The following is a 24486-nucleotide window of genomic DNA, read 5'->3' on the forward strand; positions in this document are numbered from 1 at the left end:
TCAGAAATGAGGTGGACACAACCCCTAGTCTTCCTTTGGAACATCCTAGCCCCTAAGCAGCCAGATACATAGACCTGTGGCAGTCATAAACGTTCTAAATGCTGCATATAAATCTGTAATGGGTTATGCACAGATACCACTGAGGAGGGTTCCAGGAAAGCCTTCCTAAAGGAGTTGGCCTTTAAATTAGCCTGGGAAAAATATGAAGAGACTCTACCTCTGCCGGGGTCTTGGGGTGAAGGGAATAGCAGATGCAGAAAGATGTAGGGGACAGTGTGTGCAGAGGCACAGAGGTATGGTATAGCCTGTTGTGGAGGGGGAATAAAAAAGTCTCCCTCTCCAAATAAGAGCTGAGGGTACCCTGCCAGTAGGTGGCAGCAGGGGCCTTAACCTGGTGTTCTATCCTGTGGGTGTGTTAATTGAGGTATTTGTCTGCGTCCTCATTCTTTACCTTTTTGACCATTGCCTGGAGCAGAAACATAATCAGAACAGATGGAATTAGGCACTAAATAGCAAGACAGATACTCCCATTTACTGCGAGCCCTGGCTCCTGCATCCCCTACCAAGAACCCCTCCACTGACCTCCCATTCCTGCTTGAGTATGCCTATCTTTCAAAGTCCTGCACATTCACCCCTTCATTCACTCAGTTGGGACTCCCTGAGTACCTAATCTGCTTCATGCCCGCTGCTGGTTGATGCTGGGAACCCTGAAGTGAATCACACGGAGATCCTATTCACTGTCTCTGGGTGAAACAGACACACACACACACACACTCACGCACGCACGCACGCACACACACGATGAAAAGTTCTCTGTCAATGACAACACAAGCTGGGACGGATGTCATCATGAGGGAAGAAGGTGGTCAGGGAGGGCTCCCTGGCAGAAGTGAAGACTGAGCTGGGTGAAAGAATGCAAAAATGGATGCCAAGTTGGGGGAGGGGCTGTGAAATGGGAAAGACATTCTAGCCAACCGAGGCCTGCACGACACAGGGAATGAAGGCTGGAAATATCCAGGAGTGTTTAGGGAGCCTCACGTAGGCTGGAGTTTCTGGAGCATTGATTTGAGACACAAGAAATGGTAAGAGGTGAGACCGAAGGCTACGAGTGCTGCAGGGGTGTGATGAGGAACATGGAATAAGTCTTGAAGGTGACAAGGGAGCCATGAAAGGGAATGACATTATGGGGTTTGAGTTTAGGAAGACCTGACTGAGCAGCTGCTGCAAAGATGCATGGATGGGAGGGGCCGCAAAAGAAGGAGCAGAACCAAAGAGAAAGAAGTCTTGAATTTGGGTTTTGTTAGTCTGGAATGGAGAGGAGGGGTGGGCCTGGGATATATCCAGCAGATTAAACGAGCAGGAATTGGTGGCTGGTTGGATGTGGGGAGTGAGGGGCACAGGAAGATTTAAGGGTGATGCTCAGGTTTGTATCTGGAGTGACCATGTGGATGATAGGGTCTGTAAAGGACAAAGGCACACAAGGGCAGGATGGGGGAAATATAGCAATTATTGTTTGGGCAAAATACATTGGAAGCATCTTCAGACGTCCAAGGGAATGGGTCCAACAGTGATCAGGTATGCAGTTGTGGAGGGGAAGAGTGGAGAGCATTGGACAGGAGAAAGATGTGGTACTGGGTCATCATGGAGATTCAGGGACTGACAGTACAAGAGCTAGGGAAGTGACCCAGGGAGAATGTGTTGATCCAGAAGAGCAGATCCACGATGGCAACTGCTAAGGTCCAGCAGCCACTGATCTCCTCAGCTCTCTGGATGTCTAGCTCCGCCAGCTGCCAGCAGTCTGCTCAGAGCTCTATATCCCCACCACTTCCCTCCATTGTGTTACACAAGCATAATCATTCTCTTTGCTTGCCATGACTGAAAAAAAAAAAAAAATCAGAAAGCACTGCTTAAGGGACAGGGGGAGAAAATGGAACTCATGTAAGAGACTGAATCAAACGGGCCAGAGAACTGGTCGGAGAGTAAGGAGAGTTTGCCATCTGAGTTTCCCAGGACAGAAGATTCTTCTTGGGACCAAAAGTGATCGCCAGTTGTGAAATACATCAGGGAGATGCAGTCTGATAAGAATCAAAATACACGCACGTGCACCTGAATGTTTATAGCAGCCATGTCCACAATAGCCAAACTATGGAAAGAACCTAGATGTCCATCAACAGATGAATGGATAAAGAAGATGTGGTATATATACAATGGAATACTATGCAGCCATCAAAGGAAATGAAATCTTGCCATTTGCGAAGACGTGGATGGAACTTGAGGGTACTATGCTTAGTGAAATAAGTCAATCGGAGAAAGACAACTATCATATGATCTCCCTGATATGAGGAAGTGGAGATGCCACGTGGGGGGTTTGGGGGGTAGGAAAAGAATAAATGAAACAAGATGGGATCGGGAGGGAGACAAACCATAAGAGACTCTTAATGTCACAAAACAAACTGAAGGTGGAGGTGGGGAGGGGGGTAGGGAGAGGGTGGTGGGATTATGGACATTGGGGAGGGTATGTGATATGGTGAGTGCTGTGAAGTGTGTAAACCTGGCGATTCACAGACCTGTACCCCTGGGGCTAATAATACATTATATGTTTATAAAAAAATAAAAATAAATTTAAAAAGAGAATCAAAATACACCTATTGAGTTTGGAAACCAACTAGGTACTGTTGCCTTTAGTGAGAGAGGAGTCAGTGTGTGGTGGGGGCTGAAGCCAGTCTGTGGTGTGGAGAGGAATAAACTGGACGTGAGCAGACCACTGTAGGCGATGATTCCATTACCTTGGTATGCTGCAGGGAGGAGAGAGGATGGTTTGAAGTTTTGATGGGGCTGGGATCAGTGGGGATTGTCTTAGTGGATGGAAAAGACACAACACTTTCCATATCTTAAAGAAGACCCAGGAGCTTGTGTGGGGCAGGTTGGAGAGAAGGGTCTGACTGGCGGAGGAGGTGCTGGAGCCTGGGAGGGCATGGGGTCCAGGACAAGACTGTTTTGTCCTTAATAGAGGAAGAGGTGTATGGGTGTGTGAACCCTGTGCAAGGGGGGGTGGGCAGTCCAAGGGACGTGGCCTGGTGCCATTAATTTTCTTCATTAGGAAGGAAAGGAAACATTTCCTCCAAGTGAGGTGGCATGGCAGCTGAGGGGAGCGTGAGAGGGTGGTGACCTGGGTCATGCCTCTGGCTTATAGGATGTGAGGTGTGAGACCACCAGGGAGCCTGGGACCATGAGGAGATAGGAATATGATTTTCCCAGAAACTCTCACCTGCCCAGGTTATGGGAAGAATCTCAGGACAGCTGGGCTCTGCCTTGGGCCTGGGCAGTGGCATGGTGGATGACCCAGGCCTTTGAGAACTGCTGTAGAGCGTCAGGAGAAAGTGGAGACAGAGCCCCCACATGCATGTGTGAATTAACTCAAAGGCTGGAGTGGAGGGAAAGAGCAAGATGTCCTTCCTTATCCTCCTTTCCTCCTGAGAGAGGAGGAGATAGTGTGTCCAGGCTTGTGATCAGAGAGCGCCTGAATGGCAGAGAGGAGAGTAAAGCTGGCTGTCCCAAGGCAGAGCTTACTTCAGGCTACTGAGCAGCACAGACCCTCAGCAAGCCCATACTTCCCTAGGTTGAGCTGACACTGACCCTGGGGGCCCTCCCAGCATCCCCCCTCCACTTCCCCTCAGCTGTTCCAGCCCCCAAGCTCTGCAGAGGGGAGATGGAGTGGGGGAAGGGGGTCAGCAGCCAATCACATCCTTGGCAGCCCAAGGCATCTGCACCTGGTCTAACCAATCCCCTCTGAACAAACAGCTCACTCAGCCTCTGCTCCCTCCTTCCCTGCCTACTCTGCCCAGCAACAGCAGAAAGGAGGCTTAAGGAAGAGGGAAGCCCTGCAAACTCCCAGCCCCTGGCAGCAATGGAGCTGGGCCCCTGGCTCACTCTATAGAGGGAGGTTAAAACAATACTTACAGTTCCTGGAGCCCAGGCAAAATGTCCCCAGGGGCCCTCAGGACTGTGCAAGTCAGCTCTCTTGAACAGGAACTCACATATTACAGAGATCCTGATCCTTGGAGCCTTGGGCCACAAGCCAGCCTCATTCACTCCACAGTTCTGGGGCAGGCCCTGGGCTGACAGCCTGAACAGCAGAGACACAGCTCTGGTAGAGGAGGTGGACACTGAAACAAACAATCGCACAGATGCCTGTTTAACTAGAAGCAGAGAGAAGGCCTAGGAAGGAAAAAGGCACAGGGTGTTATGCCGGAGAATAAGAGGGGACCTTATCTAGACTGCCTTTCCTACTTCATGTTGGTTTCACTTCTTTTTGTCCAGATTTACGAGGGCGATTTTATTCATTATTTTGCCCCCAGAAGCCTCCCACCTGTCAAGAAAAGCATGGTATTCGTTGTTGATACAAGCGGCTGGCTCTATGTTTGGCACCACGATGAAGCAGGTAACAAGGACCCGGCAGACCTGTTATAGCTCTCGTTTTAGAAGGCTCAGAAAGCAGAGAGTGCAGGAACAGTGGTCCCCTGGGACCAGAGACTCTACCTCCCATGACCCTGGGATCTTAGAGGCCAAGGCCTACGTTGGGTCCTGATACCTTGCACATTCAGGAGCCACGTAGACCTGAAACCACAGAATACTGGCAACATTGAAACATTGGACAAGGGGGCTGTAACCATCAAGACCCTTAACCACAAAACTTCAGATCACCAAGGGGCCCAGAGTCGTAGAACCTTCAAGCTGGAGAACTCTGTTGTCATAAAACCCGAGTCAACATATAAAAAGGAAACCATAGTCAATTTAGACTCTGAACCTTCCAGAGGCCATAGGTTTGTTTTGTCTCATTTTGTTTATTTTACCTCAAAGCCAGAAAAATACAGTGCACTGGCATTGTAGTGTTTAGAAACTACAAAGTCCTGGATCCATCTAGATTTAAAATATTGTCGCCCTTCTACCAGAGCACCCTCAAAATGGAATGCTGGGGCCATAGGCCAAAGAGATTTTGAGTTTAGAGCCTGAATCCATAAAGTTCCGGAAGCAGTATTTTGAACTACAATACTCTGGGACTCTAGAATGATAAAGTCCAAGTGACCCGGAGCAGTACAGTCTATGGGCCTTAAAGTTCTGAACCATAGAGCCCATGGGGCCCAAGTCTACTAACTTGTATTATACCAGAGTGTAACCAAACTGGGGGAAGGGAAATATTGAGAGCTGCCTTTTGTAGTCTCAAGTGTAGGGGAAAAGCTATACCCAACTCCAAACTTTTCTAGCCTACCCATCCCAACTAAGGTCAGGAAAAGCTGAGGAGCACTTGTGGAGGTCATATTTCAGGGGCATAGTTGCCCTCAGTCTTTTAGACTGAGACCTGAGCATGGAACTATGAAATGCTTCTCCTTCCCCACACAATATCACCACATGCACTGCACTCCTGCATAACAACAGGAGATTATAGCTGATGGAACTGGAAGCTTAGAGTCTTTAAGAAAGACTATCCCAAGCAACCCAAGACAATAGAGGAGTCAAAAACAAGGATCCTAAAAGAGATTTTTGCCTCTGACACATGCAACTGTTAGCACCTAGCAAGCACAACCTAATTCCTGGCTGGATAAACATAGACTCTCCCACCAAAGGCCTATTTACCTAGGATCTTTTTACGTGATACATCATGTCTGCTTTCACCAAAAACTTACAAGCTATGCTAAAATGAAAACAAAACAAAACACAGTGCAAAAAGATGAATCAACCATCAGAACCAGACTGATACGGCAGAGAAATTATTAGACCTGGAATTTAAAGTGGCCATGACTAATATGCTAAGGGCTCCAATGGGAAAAGTGGATAACATGCAAGAATAGACAGGTAATGCAAGCAGAGATGGATACCCTAAGAAAAGAAAAAGTAAATGCTAGAAATATAAAACACCATAACAGGAATGAAAAATGCCTTTGTGGGCTCATTAGGAGACCGAACATGGGCAAAGAACAAGTCAATAAGCCTGAGGATATGTTAATAGAAACTTCCCAAACTGAAAAGCAAAGAGAAGAAAGAATGTAAAACAAAATAAGAAAAAAGAGAATATCCAAGGACTGAATACAATTACAAAAGTATCACATATGTGTAATGGGAACACCAGGAGGAGAAGAAAGAAAATAACACAAGAAATATTTGAAGGATTACTGGGTACAGATTCTCCAAAATAAATGACAGCCACTAAACCACAGGTCTAGGAAGCTCAGAGAGCACCATGCAGGAAAAAAAATAAATAAATAAAAATCTACACATAGGCATATCCTATTCCAACTGCAGAAAATCAAAGAGAAATTTCTTAAAAAAAAAAAAAAGCCCATGGAAAATATCACCTTACTTATACAAGAACAAGAATAGGAATTACATTGGACAACAAAAAGAGAGTGAAATGAAATATTTACCGTGTTGAAGAGAACAAAACAAAACAAGGAACCCCAAAAACTACCAGCCTAGAATTCTGTATACAGCAAAATCGTCTTTCCAGCATGAATGAGATAGGAAAACTTTATTAGCCGAACAAAAATCGAGGGACTTTTTGCCAGTAGACCTGCCTTGCACAGGTAAATGTTTAAAGAAGCTCTTCAGAGAGAAGGGAAATGGTGTAGTTCATATACTTGGGTCTCCATAAAGAAAGGAAGAGTGTTAGGAAAGGAAAGAATTGTGGTAAAGAAACTCTTTTCTTTTTTAATTAATAGATCTAACAAAAAGAGTTTGCTGAAAATACTAAGAGAAATAATGTGTTCAGTGAATACAGCTTATAGGTAAGTGAAATTAATGACAGCAATGTTATATAAGATCCAGGAGGGATGAATTGGAAATATTCTTTCATGAGGTACTTGAAGCTGTATAGTGTTTTCTGAAAGTGGACTTGGATTAGTTGTAAAAGCACATTGCACACTCTAGGGCAATCAATAAGAAAAAAAAATTAAAACCATAATGGCTCTGCTAAAAGACAAGAGAAAATGGGATCATATAAAACACTCAATTAAAACCATAGAAGAAAAAAAAAACCACAGAAGACAGAAAAATAGTATAAGACCGAGAAAAGGAAGGAAGGAAGGAAGGAGAGATGGAAGGAAAGAAAGAAGGAAGGAAAGGAGAGAGGGAGGGAGGAAGGAAAAGAAAAGAAAACCAAGGGTAGCAAATAGAAAACAGTTAAAAACATGGCAAATATTAATCTATCCATAACAGTAATCACTTTAACCATGAATGGTCTAAATACATGTATTAAATGACAGAGACTATCAGTGTTGATTAAAACAAAACAGAACCTAACAAAACAAACAAACAAAACCAGACCCAGCTCTGTGTTGTGTACAAGAAACCCATTTTAAATAAAAAGACACAGATAGACTAAAAGCCATGGTATGGGGAAAAAAGATATCCCATTCTGAACACTAATCACAAAAATCTGGAGCAGCTATATTAATTTCAGATGAAACAGACTTTAGAGCAAGTAAGTCATCAGGGATAAGGAGATGCATTGTTTAGAGAAACAAAGCAAATTTCCCTGACAGATAACACACTGGTTGATCTCTTGGTAAATATGGCATTGTTTGCATGGAGGATCTGATTCACAAGACCTACAGTATTACTGTAAAGTATTTCAAAGAACCAAAAAACTTCCAGGGGCCCCTGCAAATTATCTTCTCCATGAAGTGGAATGAAGAAAAGGATCACCCATTTTGTGGGAGGCGCAGTTGCTGGCAATAGGGAAGACCAGATGAACAGCTTATTAGAAGGATAAACTAAGGTATCTGCCATCACTATTTCTGCAGTTTGGCCAGTCAATAAACCATGACTGCTTTCAGACTGAAAAAAAAAAAATCTTATATAACTATAATTATATAATGGCTCTCCAAGAAGACACAGCAATCCTTAATGTGTAATGCACCTAACAATAGAACGTCAAAAGACATGAGGCAAAAACTGTTAGAACTGCAAGGAGAAATAGATGAAACCACTGTTATAGTTAGAGACTTCAGCTCCCTTCTATCACAAATGGACAGATCCAGCAGGCACAAAATCAGTAAGGACATAGTTTAACAGAACAGCACCATTAATCAGTTGAATAATTGACATCTACACAGTACTTCATCCAACAGCAGCACAATACACATCCATCTCAAGCTCACATGGAATGTTTGCCAAAATAGACAACATCATGGGCCATAAAACACGCCTTAACAAAGTAAAAGACTATAAATCATACAAATATATGCTCTCAGACCATGTGGAATAAACTAGAAATCAATAACAGACAGATAGCTGGAAAATCTCAATAGATTAAATGACATACTTCTAAAAACACGATTTGTCTCTGGTTAGCAGGAGATTCTCAGGAAGGGCCATCATGCTCTATGTTTCAGTCCTCTGAATGGAAACAAGAATGAGTGGCTAAATCCTTAAAACCATGCAACATTTAGGCCTTAGTACCTTGTATAGAAATAACCTTTCAGTCTTGAGGAAGACCTCAGATCCCTATTCCAGAACGTGTGACCTCTACCCTGAGCTCATCCTGTGGCAGGAAAGACTCTGATCCCCTTGAAAGCATTCAAGGCATCTTCTATCAGTTTAAGGTGTAGAGAAAGGTGGGTCACAAGTGGTATTCCTTGTGGTCTCTGAAATCTATAACAATATAAAACTTGGAAGGCATAATGTTTAACACCCCCAAAATATGGATTTGCATCCGTGGTTCATCAGTGACTAGTTATGTGACCTTGAGCAAGTCACTCTGCCTCTCTGAGCCTCGGTGTTGTCACTGATAAATTGGGTATAATATCAGTACCTTTTCCATTGTGTTGCTATGACGATTAAATGAGCTGATGCATCCAAGTATTTGGCACAGTGCCTGAAACATAACAAGTGCCCTGTAAGAGGTACCTAATACTAGGACCTACATTCCCTGTTCCCTGAAACTCTTATGTGCCTAGCCCTATGCTAGGTATTGTTACGGAGAAGGGAGCCAAAAGGAAGAAGTATTCAAAGCCCTGTTCTCAGAGGGCTCAATATCAGTGTGGAAAATGAAAACATTCTACATATGACAGCCAGCAAACCATCTGGGACAGGGACTATCTGGGTACAAGGGGCATGGGTCAGAGTAAGCAATCAAGGAAGGGCTGCCCAGAGAAGGAGCAGTGAAGATATGAATAAGTAAAGGGGAAGTGGAAGGGTCTGTCACCTAAAGGGCACAATAAGAGCAAAGTTTGGGAGCGGGGGGGAATGGGATCTGGGTTATCTGGGGACTGAGGAGGGGATCCGCCTGGAAGAAATGGAAGGTGAGGTAAAAGAACAGATTACATAGGGCAGAACCAGAGCTTGCGAAGTCACTTAAAGGAAGTTATAAAGACCCAGAATCATAAAGCTCTTAAGCTTTACGGTCCTGGAATCACTGAATCCAGGGTCGTCGGGTCCGGGAACCATGGAACACACAGGGTCCTAGCACCCTGAAAGCATGGAGCTTGAACCTTCTAGACCACCACTGTCTAATAGAACTATCTTGATGATGGAAATGTTCTAAAGTTCTGAGGTGTCCCATACAGTAGTAGCCACTGCTCTGCAATAACCCTCGTGTGGTTATTGGGCACTTGAAATGTGGCTACTGCAAGTAAAGGAAAGTTTATTTATCATTTTTCCTTTAATTTTAACTAGCTTACATTTAAGTAGCTACATGTGGCTAGCAGTTTCCATTGGACAGTGCAGTTCTAGGCTTAGATCCATAGGGCCTGTAGCATTTTGACCCCGAGAATTCTAGACTTACGGAGTGCCGGAGTCAGAGAGTCTTAAAACCATACCACACTTAGGCCTTAGTACCTTGTATAGAAATAACTTTTCAGTCTTGAGCAAGACCTCCAGCCTTGGTCCATCTCCTTCATTTCACCCATATCCCACAGACTGAAAAGGCCATGAACGTGATCCTGGGTGGCGTCAACGACCACTTCTAAATCATCACCTTTTCTGACTCGGTTAGCGTCTAGCTAGCATCCAGAACATCCACAGCACCAAGGACTACCTGGGTCACATGGAAGCTGGTGGTTGTAAGTGTAGACCTACCCACTCAAATGGATGGGCTGTGGTAATGGGGAATTCCTTTTTATTTATTTATTTATTTTTCTATTTTAGGTAGGCCCCATGCCCAACATGGGCCCCGAACTCATGACCCTAAGATTAAGAGTCACGCGCTCTACTGCCTGAGCCAGCCAGGTGCCCCAGATATGGGGAATTTTTGAAATGCTCCCTTTGTTCCCCCACCTCACCTCTCACAATACCTGAAACATCACTATTATATTTTATACAAATATGTCCCTTCATCCTTCTGCGTCCCCTTTCCTAGTTGAAAGAACATAGCACTATGTATTTTAGGGCACATTCTTCTTTGGCCCTGAGTTTCTTTAAAGCACGTACTCAGAAAAATTTGCCAAAACTTTTAAAAATCAATAATCTATGTATGTATTTCCACGCACTTGGTCAAGCTGTTGCCCTGATTCTGGCTTTTGATCAATCATCTCTCAGAGAAGTACTGAAGTCTCCCCCACCCGCCACCTCTGGTAAACTCAGCCCTTCCTTCCCCTATAGCATGGAGGTGGGGTTGCTATCATTGGGGAGATGCCTGTCTGACTAGAGAATTAGATATCCCCCAGGAAACAGGCAAATCGTAGTCTGAGACAGGGAGTGATAAAAGCCGAGGACATGTGGGCCCCACTGTCAGATCTCAGGGAACCCGTGTGGGGGCAGGGGTGTTGGGAAGGATAAGCAGCAGAAACAGTCTGAGCAAAGACGAGAAATGACTGAGCCTGAGAGGTTGGTGAGGTGTCTAAGGTGTCTGCAATGGGAATAGAAATAACTAGAAAAGATGGTCTCAGGGTCTGCTTCCCAATTAGGGACCAACATCAGTGCAGCTCTGCTACAGCATAGCATTGCTAAACCACAGCATTCCGGAGACTGGTCGGGGCTGCAATGTGGGGAGGATCCGTATCATCATCTTCCTGACAGATGGGGAGCCCACAGCCAGTGTGATGACCCCTAGGGTGATCCTCTCCAACATCTGTCAGGCACTGGGCAACAGGGTGTCCCTTTTTAGTTTGGCCTTCAAGGATGAGCCTGACTTCCCATTGCTGTGTCACCTGCCCCTGGAGAACCAGGGAGAAGCCTGGTGCATGTATGAGGGCACTGATGCAGCCCTATAGCTGAAGGGCCTCTATGAGGAGATCTCCATTCCTCTGCTGGCAGACGTGCATTCTTGAAGGGAGAGCCTCCCCTCCTCTGGGAGGCTTGGTTGGGGCCTCCCCTCGGAACTTTTCCCCGTTATTTTGGTGGCTCAGAACAGGTGGCGGCCAGGACAGGCACAGGCAGGCAGGTAGGAAAGCAGGAACTTGGCATCCACCTGGCAGCCTGTGGCCCCAAGAGTCAGCTTCTTGTGGCCTGTCAACAGTGAGGCAGCCACCAGCAGAGCCAGAAGAAACTCTGGTGTCCCAGGGGAGTGGGCCTACAATGTAGCCCACTTCACCTGCTGCCTCTGGGCCTACACCACCAGTGGAGAGTGCTGAGGGATGCTTCCAAGCCTGTGACACTACCACTCGCCGCCTGCTGGCCACCAAGTCCTCAACCTGTCCCTTGAATACAATGTTGTCATGGTGCAGCCAAGGAGGCAAGTGGGAAGGTCAGATCACATATTTCCACTGCAGCTGTGCTAGGCACCATTATGCCTTCATCCGCCAGCAGACGTGGCCTCGGGACAGGCACAGCCCAGTCAGCCTTGTTACCCAAGGTCTCTCCCAAATTAGGGCTTGTGAAACCCAGGTCCTACTTATCCTCAACGGCTCCTGCTGTACAGAAATTATGTCCAGTTCCAAGGAGTTGGAGCCACTGGGTCAGGACACTAAGTACCCTATCCACCCCAGCACACCCCAAATCCCCAAATCCTACACAACAGGATTCTGGCACTTTGGTTCAGCCAACTCTCAGAACAAAAACTGCTGCCTTTGGGGCCCTCAAACTCTGGTTGCCCTATTGCTTCTGAAGCCCAGCGTGCCATCCACACCAGAATCTGGTACCCTATTACCCATGACTGCCAAGACATAAGTCCCACTTCTGAATCCTAGCACCCCATCCCAGCCCAAAGCTGGCATTGTGAAACATGATATTCCACTGTCCTCCAAACCTGGTGTTCCATCACAACCCAAACTGGATGCTCTATCACATTCCCAACTTGGGGTACTCACATCACAGTCACCCAAAAGCTTGCCACAGGCCAATCCTGGAGTCTCCATGCTTCAGATCTTCAAACACCTATCACAAAACTAGACCAAAGGTTCCTGCTCACAAGACCCCAATCTGTCACACCCTAAACCCAGCATCTCTTAACCTAACATTCCTAAAATCCTAACACCTCTTTTTTTTTTAAAGATCCCATTTATTTATTTGACAGACAGAGATCACAAGTAGGCAGAGAGTCAGGCAAAGAGAGATGGAGGAAGCAGGTTCCCGCTGAGCAGAGAGCCCGATGTGGGCTCGATCCCAGGACCCTGAGAACATGACCTGAGCAAAGGCAGAGGCTTTAACCCACTGAGCCATCCAGGCACCCCAGTCCCAACACCTCTTAACTCTAATACCCCAACTCCCCAAAATTACCCAAGCTATCATTTTCCAAACCTTGGACCCCCAATCCCCAATAAACCCAAAACCCCCGTTACCCCCAAGACCTGCCAGACCAATGCCCCTACCGCCTCAGGATCCAAACACATTCACAAGCACAACCTCAAGTCCTGCAAGTCCCAGCAAGACCATGACCACCTCTGTCTTTGGAGTACCCCTCCCAATTCCCTTTGACTCCGCCTTGCCTTTCTGCTGCCCTGAGAAAGCTCTGGCTTCAGCAGGATCTGCTGCTGGGGCCCCAAAACACCAGGCAAATTCTGGGACTACCTGTGTCAGAAGTCCCAACAATGGGCCTCTCCAGCAGCTCCAGGCCTATGCCAGAAGGCAGCCCCCAAACGTGCCAGTCTTGCTGCCTTCTAGCATCCTCCCTGAGGTGGCCAGCCTGCTCCATCTCCCTGAGGAGCTAGAGCTGCTGTCTAAGTCAATGGTGGAGTCCATGATCATGGAGTCCTTGAACACACCAGCTTTCTATACCTTCCTCACTCCTGATGAAGATGGTGAGTGTCACGGGCAAGAGGTCAAGCCATGAGGAGGAGGTAAGAATGGAGAGCTCCGGGAACTAGGAATGTACAAAGCTTCTGCAGATTCTAGTGATGACAGTTGCCTGTTTGCTTGCTTTGAGACTTTGAATCAGCTACTTAACCTCTCTGGGCCTTAGAACCTAAGCACAGAATTAGAGGCCCCGAGAGAGGAGGGATATTAAGACTGGGAAAGCAAAACAGAAAGAAACTGATCAAGCTGTGGTTTTTGACATTTGCTTTGTTGGACAAGAGAATTGCTCATGTTTCCCAGACAGGGTAGGGATACAGGGTTCTAAGTGGAGGCATCACTGGGTAAGGCAGGTCTGATTAGTTCTTTTGTGCTCTATATACAGCCCTGCTTAAGGAGAGGGGTACACAAATTGGAAAAGATAACAATTATCCTTAAATTTCCTAAAGACTGTGAAGTAACAAAGGTTAACATTTTTTAGTCCTTTGTATGTGCAGGTACTTGTCTATATATTACTCTTTTAGTCCCTGATTTCATACATACACACACTCACACACACACAACCTGTGGATACCTGCATTTTACTCATGGGAAACTGAAGTGCAGGGAACTGAAGTAACTTATTCCATGTCATACAACTAGTAAGAGATTTGGGCCTACATCATTTGGTTGCAGACTGAATGTGCTCCACCACTCCATTGTTCTCTCTTCCTAAGGAGAGCAACATTTTTGGGAGACATTATGGGACAGGATTAGAACCAGTTGGTGGTGGCAGTAAGTCACAGGGATACAAATTTGGGCATGAGGTCCTTGACATGCCCCTTCCCTTCACCACCGCCAATATCCCATCCATCTTCAATTCTCGGCAATGTTGCCTCTGACATATTTGCCAAATGTACCCAGTTCTCACCACCCAACTGTCACTATCTTAGGGCAGACTACAATCATGTCTACCCTAGAATACTGTTCCAGTCTCCTCACTGGTCTCCCTGCTCCCTCTCTCGGGATAATTTTTTCCTTCTTCTTTCTTGCTTTCTTTCCTTCATTCCTTTCTTTTCTTCCTTTCTTCTTTTTTTTTTTTTTGCCATCCTTCCTCAGCAGCAAAAGGATTATTTTAAAAACAAAGATTGCTTCATGTCCCGCTCGCACTTAACCCCCCTCAAGAGTTTCCCATCTTACCTAGAATGAAGCCCAAAGTTCTTTTTATACCCGACAAGGCCCTACGTGATCTGCCCTCTATCCTATACCCCTCTGACCTCACTTTTTCCCACTCGCTCTCTGAACTCTATCCACCCCCTGACCCTGGCCTCCTCTCCATTCCCTAATGGGCCCTGCCTCAACCCCATCTCCACTAAGGGACCTCTCTCAAGCTGTTCTATTTGATAATCGCTCTGACCTTACCTGCCCTGGCCCCTGTCTACCATGCTCATCTTTTGCATTGCCACTCAAATTCTAGATCACAACTTAGATCGTGGCTCAGATGTCCTTCCCACCCTCCTCCAACCACTCCAGACTTCATCAAATATCTGTAATTCCCTCAGTCATTTAAGTAGTTTTTCTGGGGCTCCTGGCTGGTTCACTCAGTAGAGCACGTGACACTTGATCTCGGGATTGTGAGTTCAAGCCCCACGTTGGGATGTAGAGATGATCTCAAAAAACAAAACAAAACAAACAAACAAAAACTAGGTGTTGTATGTAAGTGATGAATCACTGAAATCTATTCATGAAACCAATATTGCACTGCATGTTAACTGACTAGAATTTAAATAAAAATTCGAAAAGAAAAGAAAAGAAAATTTTCCTTGAACTACTGAAAAAAAATAAAGTCTTAAGAAGAGCGAAAGTGAGCAAGAGAGAGAGACAGAGATATTCACACAGACCAGACACAAAAGCAGAGGAGACGAGACACACCGTGACACATAGAGACACAGGGGACACAGAAGTAACCAGGGAGACATAGGTCAAAACCATAGCCCAATACACCAAGGTTGAAGAGTAGAGGCATAGAGACATGCTGACATGGTAACTTACAGAAATGGGATAGGGGATGGGAGAAGAAAACAGAGACACAAGACCACAGATCTACCAAAATCATAGAAACAGAGATGTTACTTCTACCAAGACTTGGTAACAAAGACCCAAGGACATGGGCGCATGCGGAGGAGCACACCAAGAGTCCAAACTGGAGCACAAATTTATATATTCAGAGATCCAGTGACAAAAGCATGGGAATGCAGACACCCAAACTGTGACAAACACCAGCCAAGACATAAGGGTTAGGGTTAGGTTAGGTAACAGAGAGGCATAAAGACAGGCAAGCTGGAGGCCCAGGTACAATGGAGACACTGTGATATAGGACACAAGAATTTAGAAAAGGAGTGAGAGAAAGATACACACACACAACACATACATTCCAGAATAAGTAGACATGGGGATGTGAACCCACAAACACAGCCATATGGATACAATTAGAAATGGGAACAGATACACAGGATCATGTCTGGAAGGATCAAGATAGGAACAAAGAAACCTAGACACATAGGAACGGACACACAGAACATAAACAAATGGGCAGAGGACACAGTGACAAGGAAATCTATCCAGAGACGCAGGGAGGCAAAGACACAGAATAAAAATAAACCTGGGGATACCCAGAAACAGAAACACACAAATAGGCAGGCAAGGCCAAAAGTGAAGAGATGGGGACAGTGAATCAGGCACAGGGACACAGAGAGTGGCTCAAAAATAAAAAAGCCATGAGTAGGAGAAGACAAGATGACAGCAGAGTAGGGGAATGCTATGCTCACCTTGCACACAATCAGAACTAGATAATTATCAAATCATCCTAAATACCCCAGAAAGAGACCTGAAGACTGACAGAACAAACTCCACAACTAAAGGGGGAAAAGAGGCCACATCAAAAAAGGTAAGGAAGTGGGGACCCATGGATTAGGGGAGAAAAGAATCCTGGGTGCTGCAGAGGGGAGGGAGCTGTGGTCACAGAGAAGGGTAAGAGAGAGGAGCATGCAGGGGAACGCATAAAGAGAATGCATCCCCCAAAGCCACTGGCCTGGAAAATGAGAGTGGCTGAATTTCGTGAGTTCTTGCAACCAAGGGGGCTTAAAGGCTGAAGTTCTAGAGGTCAGTGGGCTTGGCTGGAATAGACTTGGTGGGCACTGCCCTGCTCCTGAAGAGAAGGCAAGCAAAGGACCTGAAGGCAGACAGTGTGGAAACAGTGATCTGAGAAGCACCTGGGGACACACAGTGGGAGGGTTTGTTTGTTCTTCTCCTAGTGTGTCCCTGAGAGCCAGTATTCATGGAGATGCTGCTATGGGGACAAGAAGCTGGCTGGAACTATTTCCCTCCCCTGACCCACAGCATAAACACAGAGCCACCTGCAGGAAGCAACACAGCACCCACACTGGCTGCCTAACCTGCTTACACCAAGCCCCACACCCCTGCACACTGGAGAGACTATCCTTCTCAGTCAAACTTGCTCCAGTCCCAGTGCAGAGGGCCCCTTCCCAGAAGACCAGGAGAAACCCCTGCCCACACCACATCTCCCAGCCAGAGGGTTCTTCAGGGTTTCAGTTCCAGTTCAGGTAGTATCAGGTCTCATCTAACAAGCAGGCTAGAGCACACGTACTTAAAACTCACCCACATTCTGGCAAAGGACCCACCACAGTGACCACCTGCAGGCAGAGAGACGCCTCTGCAGACAACTACCCTGAAGGATAGATCAGCCAAAACACTCCAGCAGAGTGCACACAACACACACCAGAGACACTCACTGAAGTGCCAGGCCCTGGATACTACATGACCTCTTCTTCATAAAGCCATTGCTCTCAGAAGCAGGAATCATAACTGGCTATCTATTCTCACATACAGATGAAGGCAGAGACCTAGACAAAATGTCACATGGAGGAATTCATCCCAAATGCAAAAAAACAAGATAAGGTTGTGGCCAGAGATCGAAGCAAAACAGATATAAGTAACATGAGTGAGGGAGAATTTAAAGCAACAAGCATAAGAATACTCACTGGGCTAGGGAAAGAGTGGAAGAGTTCAGGGGACCCTTACCCCAGAGAAAAAAGAGTTAAAAACCAACCTGACAGAAATGAAAAAGACAATAACTGAGATTCAAAACTGGCTGGATGGAATGACCACAGGGATGGAAGAAGCAGAAGAATGAATGAGTGGTATAAAGATAGAATGATGGAATATAATGAAGCTGAACAAAAGAGGAGAAAGATGAACTATGGATCATGAGAAAAGGCTTTGGGAAACTCAGTGACAGCATGAACATAATAACACTTGTATCATAGGAATCCCAGGAGAGGAAGTGAGAGAAAAAGGGACAGGAAGTTTATTTGAGAAATAATAGCTAAAAACTTCCCCAATCTGGGGACAAAAACAACCATCAGAACCAGGAGACACAGAGAACTCCCATCAAAATCAACAAAAGCAGGCCAACACCCAAGACATATTGTAATTACATTTGAAAAATAGAGTGATTAGTTAAAAATGTTAAAAGCAGCAAGACAAAAGAAGTCCTTAACTTACAAGGGAAGATACATCAGGCTAGGTGCAGATTTCTCAACAGAAACGTGGTAAGCCAGAAGGGAGTGGCATCATATATTCAAAGAGCTGAATGGAAAAATCTGCCACCTAGAAACTCTACAGCAAGGCTATCAGAATAGAAAGAAAGATACAGAGTTGCCCAGACAAACAAAAACTAAAGGATATCATGACCAATAACACAGCCCTGGAAGAAGTACTAAAGGGACTCTTTGCAAGGAGAGATGAACAGTGATAATGACAAGAAAGGATCAAAGAAAATCTCCAGAAATGACAAAAACAAGTAACAAATTGGCAATAAGTACATACCTATGAATAATTATTCTGAGTGTAAATGGACTAAAGGGTCCAATTAAAAGACACAGGGTGTCAGAGTGGATGAGAAAAAAAAAAACCCAAAAAACAAATGAGGTTCATCTATATACTTCGTACAAGAAACACATTTCAGACCTAAAGACACCTGCAGATTGAAAGTGAGGGGCTAGAGAAACATTTTTCACACACAAAAAATGTCAAATGAAAGCCAGCATATTGATTCTTGTATCAGACCAAGTAGACTTTAAACCAGACTGTAACAAGAGAAGAATGACACGATTCATAATAAAGGGGACAATACAGCAAGAAGATCTAACAATTGGAAACATTTATGTACCCAACACAGGAGCCCCAATGAAACAATTAATTACAAACATAAAGGACCTCATTGACAATAATACAATAATAGTAAGGGACTTTAATACTCCACTTACAGCAATGGACAGATCATCTAAGCAGAGAATCAACAAGAAAACAACAGCTTTGAATGACACACTGGACTAGAGGGACTTTACAGATGTATTCAGAACATTTCCTCTTAAAACAGCAGAATACACATTCCTTTCATGTGCACATGGAACATTCTCTGGAATAGATCACATACTAGGTCACAAATCATGCCTCAACAAATGCAAAAAGATTAGGATCATACCATGCACTTTTTCCGACCACAACACTATGAAACCACAAGTCAACCAGAAGAAAAAAAAAAAATGGAGAGATTACAAGTACATGAAGGTTAAACAACATGCTACTAATGAGTGAATGGGTCAAGAAACTAAAAAATACATGAAAACAAATGAAAATGAAAACACAATAAGGCAAAACCTTTGGGATGCAGTAAAAGTGGTCATAAGAAGGAAGTATATAGCAATACAGGCCTACATTAAGAGGCAAGAAAATCTCAAATAAACAACCTAACCTTATACTTAAGGGAGCTAGAAAAATAACAACAAACAAAGCCTAAATCAGCAGAAGGAAGGAAATAATAGAACAGATTTAAATGACATAGATACAACAACAACAACAACAACAACAACAACAACAAACCAATAGAGCAGATCAATGAAACCAGGAGCTGGTTCTTTGAAAAAAGTTAATAAAGTCAGTAAACCCCTATCTAGACCTTTATAAAAAAGAAATGAGAAAGGACCCAAATAAATAAAGTCACAGTTGAGAGAGGAGAAATGACAACCAACACCACAGAAATATGGACAATTATAAGAGAATATTATAAAAACAACAACAACAATATACCAACAACCTAGAAAAACAACCTGGGTAAATTCTTAAAAACATACAATCTACCCAAAGATACAGATGTAGTGAAAAGAAGGGCCATATGTACCCCCAATGTTCATATCAGCAATGTCCACAATCACCAAACTGTGGGAAGAGCCAAGATGCCCTTCAACAGACGAATGGATCAAGAAGATATGATCCACATAGACAATGGAATATTACACAGCCATCAGAAAGGATGAATACCCAACTTCTGTATCAACATGGACGGGACTGGAGGAGATTATGCTGAGTGAAATAAGTCAAGCAGAGAAAAGTCAATTATCATATGGTTTCACTTACCTTGTGGAACATAAGGAATAAAATGGAGGACATTAGGAGAAGGAAAGGAAAAGTGAATTGGGGGAAGTCAGTGGGGGAGCTGAGTCATGAGAGACTGTGGACTCTGAGAAACAAACTGGGGGTTTGGGAGGGGAGGGCGATGGGGGGATGGGTGAGCCTGGTAGTGGGTATTGAGGAGGGCATATATTGCGTGGTGCACTGGGTGTGGTGCATAAACAATGAATGCTAGAACACTGAAAAGAAATAAAATCAAAATTAAGATGTTAAAAAAATATATTATCTACCAAATCTGAAACAGAAAGAAACAGACAATTTGAACAGACTGATTACCAGCAAAGAAATTGAGTCAGTAATAAAACAAACAGACAAACAAGCAAAAAAACTTCCAAGAAACAAGAGTCCAAGTCCACACAGCTTCACAGGGGAATTCTACCAAACATTTAAAGAAGACTTAATACCTATTCTTCTCAAACGATTCTAGAAAATGGAAAAGGAAGGAAAACTTCCTCATTCGTTGTATGAAAGCCAGCACTACCCTGATGCCAAAACTGGACAAAGATTCCAGCAAAAAAGAGAGCTACAGGCCAATATCCTGATGAACACGGGTGCAAAAATTCTCAAGAAAATACTAGCAAACCTAATCCAACAATACATTAAAAGAATCTTTTACCGCAATCAAGTGGGACTTATTCCTGAGCTGTGACCATGCTTCACTTTTTGCAAATCAATCATGTGATACACCACATTAATAAAGAAGGCGAAGAACCACATGATCCTCTCAACAGATGCACAAAAAGCATTTGACAAAGTAGGACATCCGTTCATTACAAAACTCTCAACAAACTAAGGTAGAGGGAAACATAACCTAATAAAGGCCAAATACAAAAAGCCCACAGCCACTGTCATCCTCAATGGGCAAAACGGAGAGCTCTTCTTCTACAATCAGGAACAAGACAGGGATGTCTGCCCTCACCACTGTTATTTGACATAGTTTTGGAAGTGCTAGCCACAACAATCGGACAACAAAAAGAAATAAAAAGCCGCCAAACCAGGATAGAGGAAGTATAACTTTCACTATTTGCAGATGACATGGTGTAATATAGAAAACCTAAAAGACTCCATCAAAAAATTGCTAGAACTGATGCACAAATTCAGTAAAGTTGCAGGATACAAAATCAACATACAGAACTCTGTTGCACTTCTATACCTCAATAATGAAGCAGCACAAAGAGAAATCAAGGTATCGATCCCATTACACTTGCAGGAAAAACTGTAAGATACCTAGCAATAAACCTAACCATAAAGGTAAAAGAGATGTTCCCTGTAAACTCTAAGGCACTGATGGGAGACCCAAGATGGCAGCATAGTAGGAGGACCCTAGAATTGCCTCATCCTTTGAACACAGCTAGATAACTATCAAATCATTCTGAATACCCAAGAAATCAACCTGAGGTTTGATAGAACAGACTACACCGCTAGAGGGAGAGAAGAGGCCACACTGAGTACAGTAGGAAATACAGAGATGTGGTTTGTGGAAGAAAGGGGGCATGGCAGCTGCAGAGGGGAGGGTGCCCTGGCTGCAGAGAAAGGCAGGAAAGAGTGGAGCACACAGGGATATGCATGAAGAGAACACTTCTCCAAAGCCATTGACAGGTAAGCAATCCTGGGACAGACTGTACGATCTGTGGATCATCTCAGGTGCACGGGGAGGGACTATTTGTACGTTTTTGGAGCGCATCCACAAAAGGTGGCATGGCCTCTCTGGGGACAAAAGTAACTGGCAGGCACCACTTCTCTCCCCAGCCCTTCAGCATAGGTGCAGACCACACCTGCTGAGGGCAGCAAACCCAGACACTGGCTGTTTAGCCTGCGTTGTTCCAAATCCCATGCCCCTGTGCTCTGGCATGGACTGCCCTTCTGGGTTACACCTGTGTCAGTCCCACCACTGTGACACTCTTCCCCAGAGGACAAGCATGGGTCCCTGCCACATCAGGTCCCTGAGGTTTGAATTTTAAAATCATCAGGTGTGGCTGAGATAGAGCCCAAGGTGCACTGCACTGCTCCAGGCAGACAAGCAACCCAGAGACAGGACAGTGTGGAAGCAGTGATCTGGAAAAAAAAAAAAAAAAAAAAAAAGCCTGGGATGCATGAGGGGAGATCATTCGCTCCTCTGAAAGTGCTGTCCTGAGAGCAGCAGGCATGGGCTCTCAGACTCCTGTCTCTGGGGACAAAGGAGCTGGCTGGCACCATTTCTCGTCCCTCCCCTCAGCATAAACTAACCTCAGTAAACACCCATAGTGCCAACACTGGTTGCCTTAACTGTTTCTACCAAGTCCCTGCCTCCCTGTGCTCTGCCAATACTACTGCCATTCTTGGGCAAGTGTGCTTAAAGACCAGCTCAGTGGGCCACATCCCCAGAAGACCAATGGAAGCCCCTGCACACAGGATGTCTACGGACCACAGAATTCTGTAAATGTTCCGTTCTAGTGGAAAAAGCATCAGGTCCCTTTTAACAAGCAGACTGGAGCACAACTAGCTAAAACTCGCCACACTCTGGCAAGGTCCAAACATCCCCACTGCAGGCAGGAGAACCTCTGCAGACCAGTGGCCTGAGGGATAGAGCAGCCAAAACACAGCACCAGAGGGCACACAGCACATGCCAGAGGACACTTCCTGAAGCACCAGGCCCTGGACCTTATATGAACCCTTCTCTGTAAAACCATTACTTGCAGGAGCATGAACCACAGCAGGCTTTTCTAACATGCAGAAGAAGACAGAAACCTAGGCAAAATGCTAAGATGGAGGAATTCACCCCAAAGAAAGAACAAGAAAAGGTCCTGGCCAGGGATCTAATCAAAACACATGTAAGTAATATACACGACCCAAAATTTAAAGCAATAATCATAAGGACACTAGCTGGGCTTGAGAAAAGCTTGGAAGACATCAGGAGACCCTTAGTGCAGCCATAAAAGGGCTAAACACCAGTCAGACCAAATGAAAAATTCAAGAACTAAGATTCCGAAACTGACTGGATGTAATGAGCACAAGGATGGAAGGAAGCAGAGGAAGGACTATGTGATATAGAAGATAGCATTATGGAAACAATAAAGCTGAACAGAAAAGAGAAGGAAACATTTGGATCACAACAGTAGACTGAGGGAACTCAGTGACTCCATCAAACATAATAACATTCATATCATAGAAGTCCCAGAATAAGAAGAGAGAAAGGGGGACAGAAGGTTTACTTGAGGAATTAATTGCCCCAAACTTCCCTAATCCGGGGAAGGAGACGGACATCCAGTTCTGGGGGTCACAGAGAACTCCCAACAAAATCAACAAAGCAGGCCCACACCAAGACGATATGGAGTGAAATTTTCAAAAGATAGTGATGAAGAAAAAAATTCCCAAAGCAGCAAGACAAAAGAAATCCCTAACCTACAAGGAAGACCCACCCAGCTAGCAGTAGATCTCTCCACAGAAACTTGGCAGGCCAGGAAGGAGTAGCATGATATATTCAACATGCTGAATGGGAAAAATGTGCAGCCAAGAATTCTCTATCTAGCAAGGCTATCATTCAGAATAGAAGGAGGGATAAAGAGTTTCCCAGGCAAACCAAAACCAAGGAGATTGTGACCATTAAAACAACCCTGCAAGAGTATTAAAGGGGACACTTCGAGTGGGAAGGGAAGACCAAAGTGACAAAGACAGAAAGGAACAGAGGAAATGTCCAGAAACAATGACAAAACAACCAACAAAAGGGCACCAAATACATATGTATGAATAATTAGTCTGCACTAAATGGATGGAATGCTCCAATCAAAAGACATAGGGTGTCAGAATGGATAAAACCCAAAACCCATCTATGTGCTGTCTACAAGAGATTCATTGTAGACCTAGAGACACCTTCAGATTGAAAGTGAGGGTATGGGGAAACATTTATCATGCAAATGGACATCCAAAGAAAGCCAGGAGTAACAATACTATATCAGACAAACTACATTTTAAGCCAAAGACTGTAACAAGAGATGAAGAAGGGCACTATGTCATAGTAAAGGGGACTATCCATCAAGGAGATCTGACAGTTGTAAATATTTATACCCCCAACTTGGGAGCACCCAAATATATACAACAATTAACAAACGTAAAGGAGCTCATTGATAATAACACAGTAATAGTAGGAGACTTTAACACCCCTACACTGACAGCAATGGACAGATCACCTAAGCAGAAGATCAACAAGGAAAGACTGGCTTTGAACGACACCCTGGACCAGATGGACCTTAACAGATATATTCAGGACATTTCATCGCAAACAGCAGAATACACATTCTTTTGGAGTTGCACATGGAACATTCTCCAGAATAGCTCACATATTGGGTCACGAATTCGGCCTCAAGAAGTGCCAAATGATCAAGATCATAACCATGCATCTTTTCTGATCACAACAGTATTGAAACTTGAAGTCAACCAGAAGAACACCTTTGGAAAGACCACAGATAGATGGAGGGTTAAACAGCATGCTCCTAAGCAGTAATCGGACCAACCAGGAAATTAAATAAGAAATTTTTAAAATACATGGAAACAAATGAAAATGACAACATGACAGTTCTACACCTTTGGGATGCTGCAAAAGTGGTCATAAGAGGCAAGTATATAGCAATACAGGCCTACCTTAAGAAGCAAGAGGGACACCTGGGTGGCTCGGTGGGTTTAAAGCCTCTGCTTTCAGCTCAGGTCACGACCCCAGGGTCCTGGGATCGAGCCCCACATCGGGCTCTCTTCTCAGCGGGGAGCCTGCTTCCCTTCCTCCCTCTCTGCCTGCCTCTCTGCCTACTTGTGATCTCT

General features: G+C 44.7%; 1 protein-coding gene across 1 annotated transcript in view; it reads left to right on the plus strand.

Annotated features, from left to right (window-relative positions):
* Positions 1-14776, plus strand: part of ITIH6 (inter-alpha-trypsin inhibitor heavy chain family member 6) — a 55920-nt gene extending 41144 nt beyond the window's left edge. The window contains 19 exon segments of the mRNA XM_053447824.1: positions 4321-4407; positions 4409-4441; positions 9915-9993; positions 9996-10058; positions 10902-10926; positions 10928-11258; positions 11260-11309; positions 11311-11443; positions 11445-11560; positions 11562-11611; positions 11614-11661; positions 11664-11846; positions 11849-11901; positions 11903-12021; positions 12123-12308; positions 12310-12356; positions 12591-12862; positions 12864-12999; positions 13002-14776. Coding sequence (XP_053303799.1) covers positions 4321-4407; positions 4409-4441; positions 9915-9993; positions 9996-10058; positions 10902-10926; positions 10928-11258; positions 11260-11309; positions 11311-11443; positions 11445-11560; positions 11562-11611; positions 11614-11661; positions 11664-11846; positions 11849-11901; positions 11903-12021; positions 12123-12308; positions 12310-12356; positions 12591-12862; positions 12864-12999; positions 13002-13204 — 2214 coding nt within the window. The 3' untranslated portion in view covers positions 13205-14776.
* The last annotated feature ends 9710 nt before the right edge of the window (positions 14777-24486 follow it).

The sequence above is a fragment of the Lutra lutra genome, chromosome X (assembly GCF_902655055.1).
Source record: "Lutra lutra chromosome X, mLutLut1.2, whole genome shotgun sequence".
NCBI lineage: Eukaryota > Metazoa > Chordata > Mammalia > Carnivora > Mustelidae > Lutra > Lutra lutra.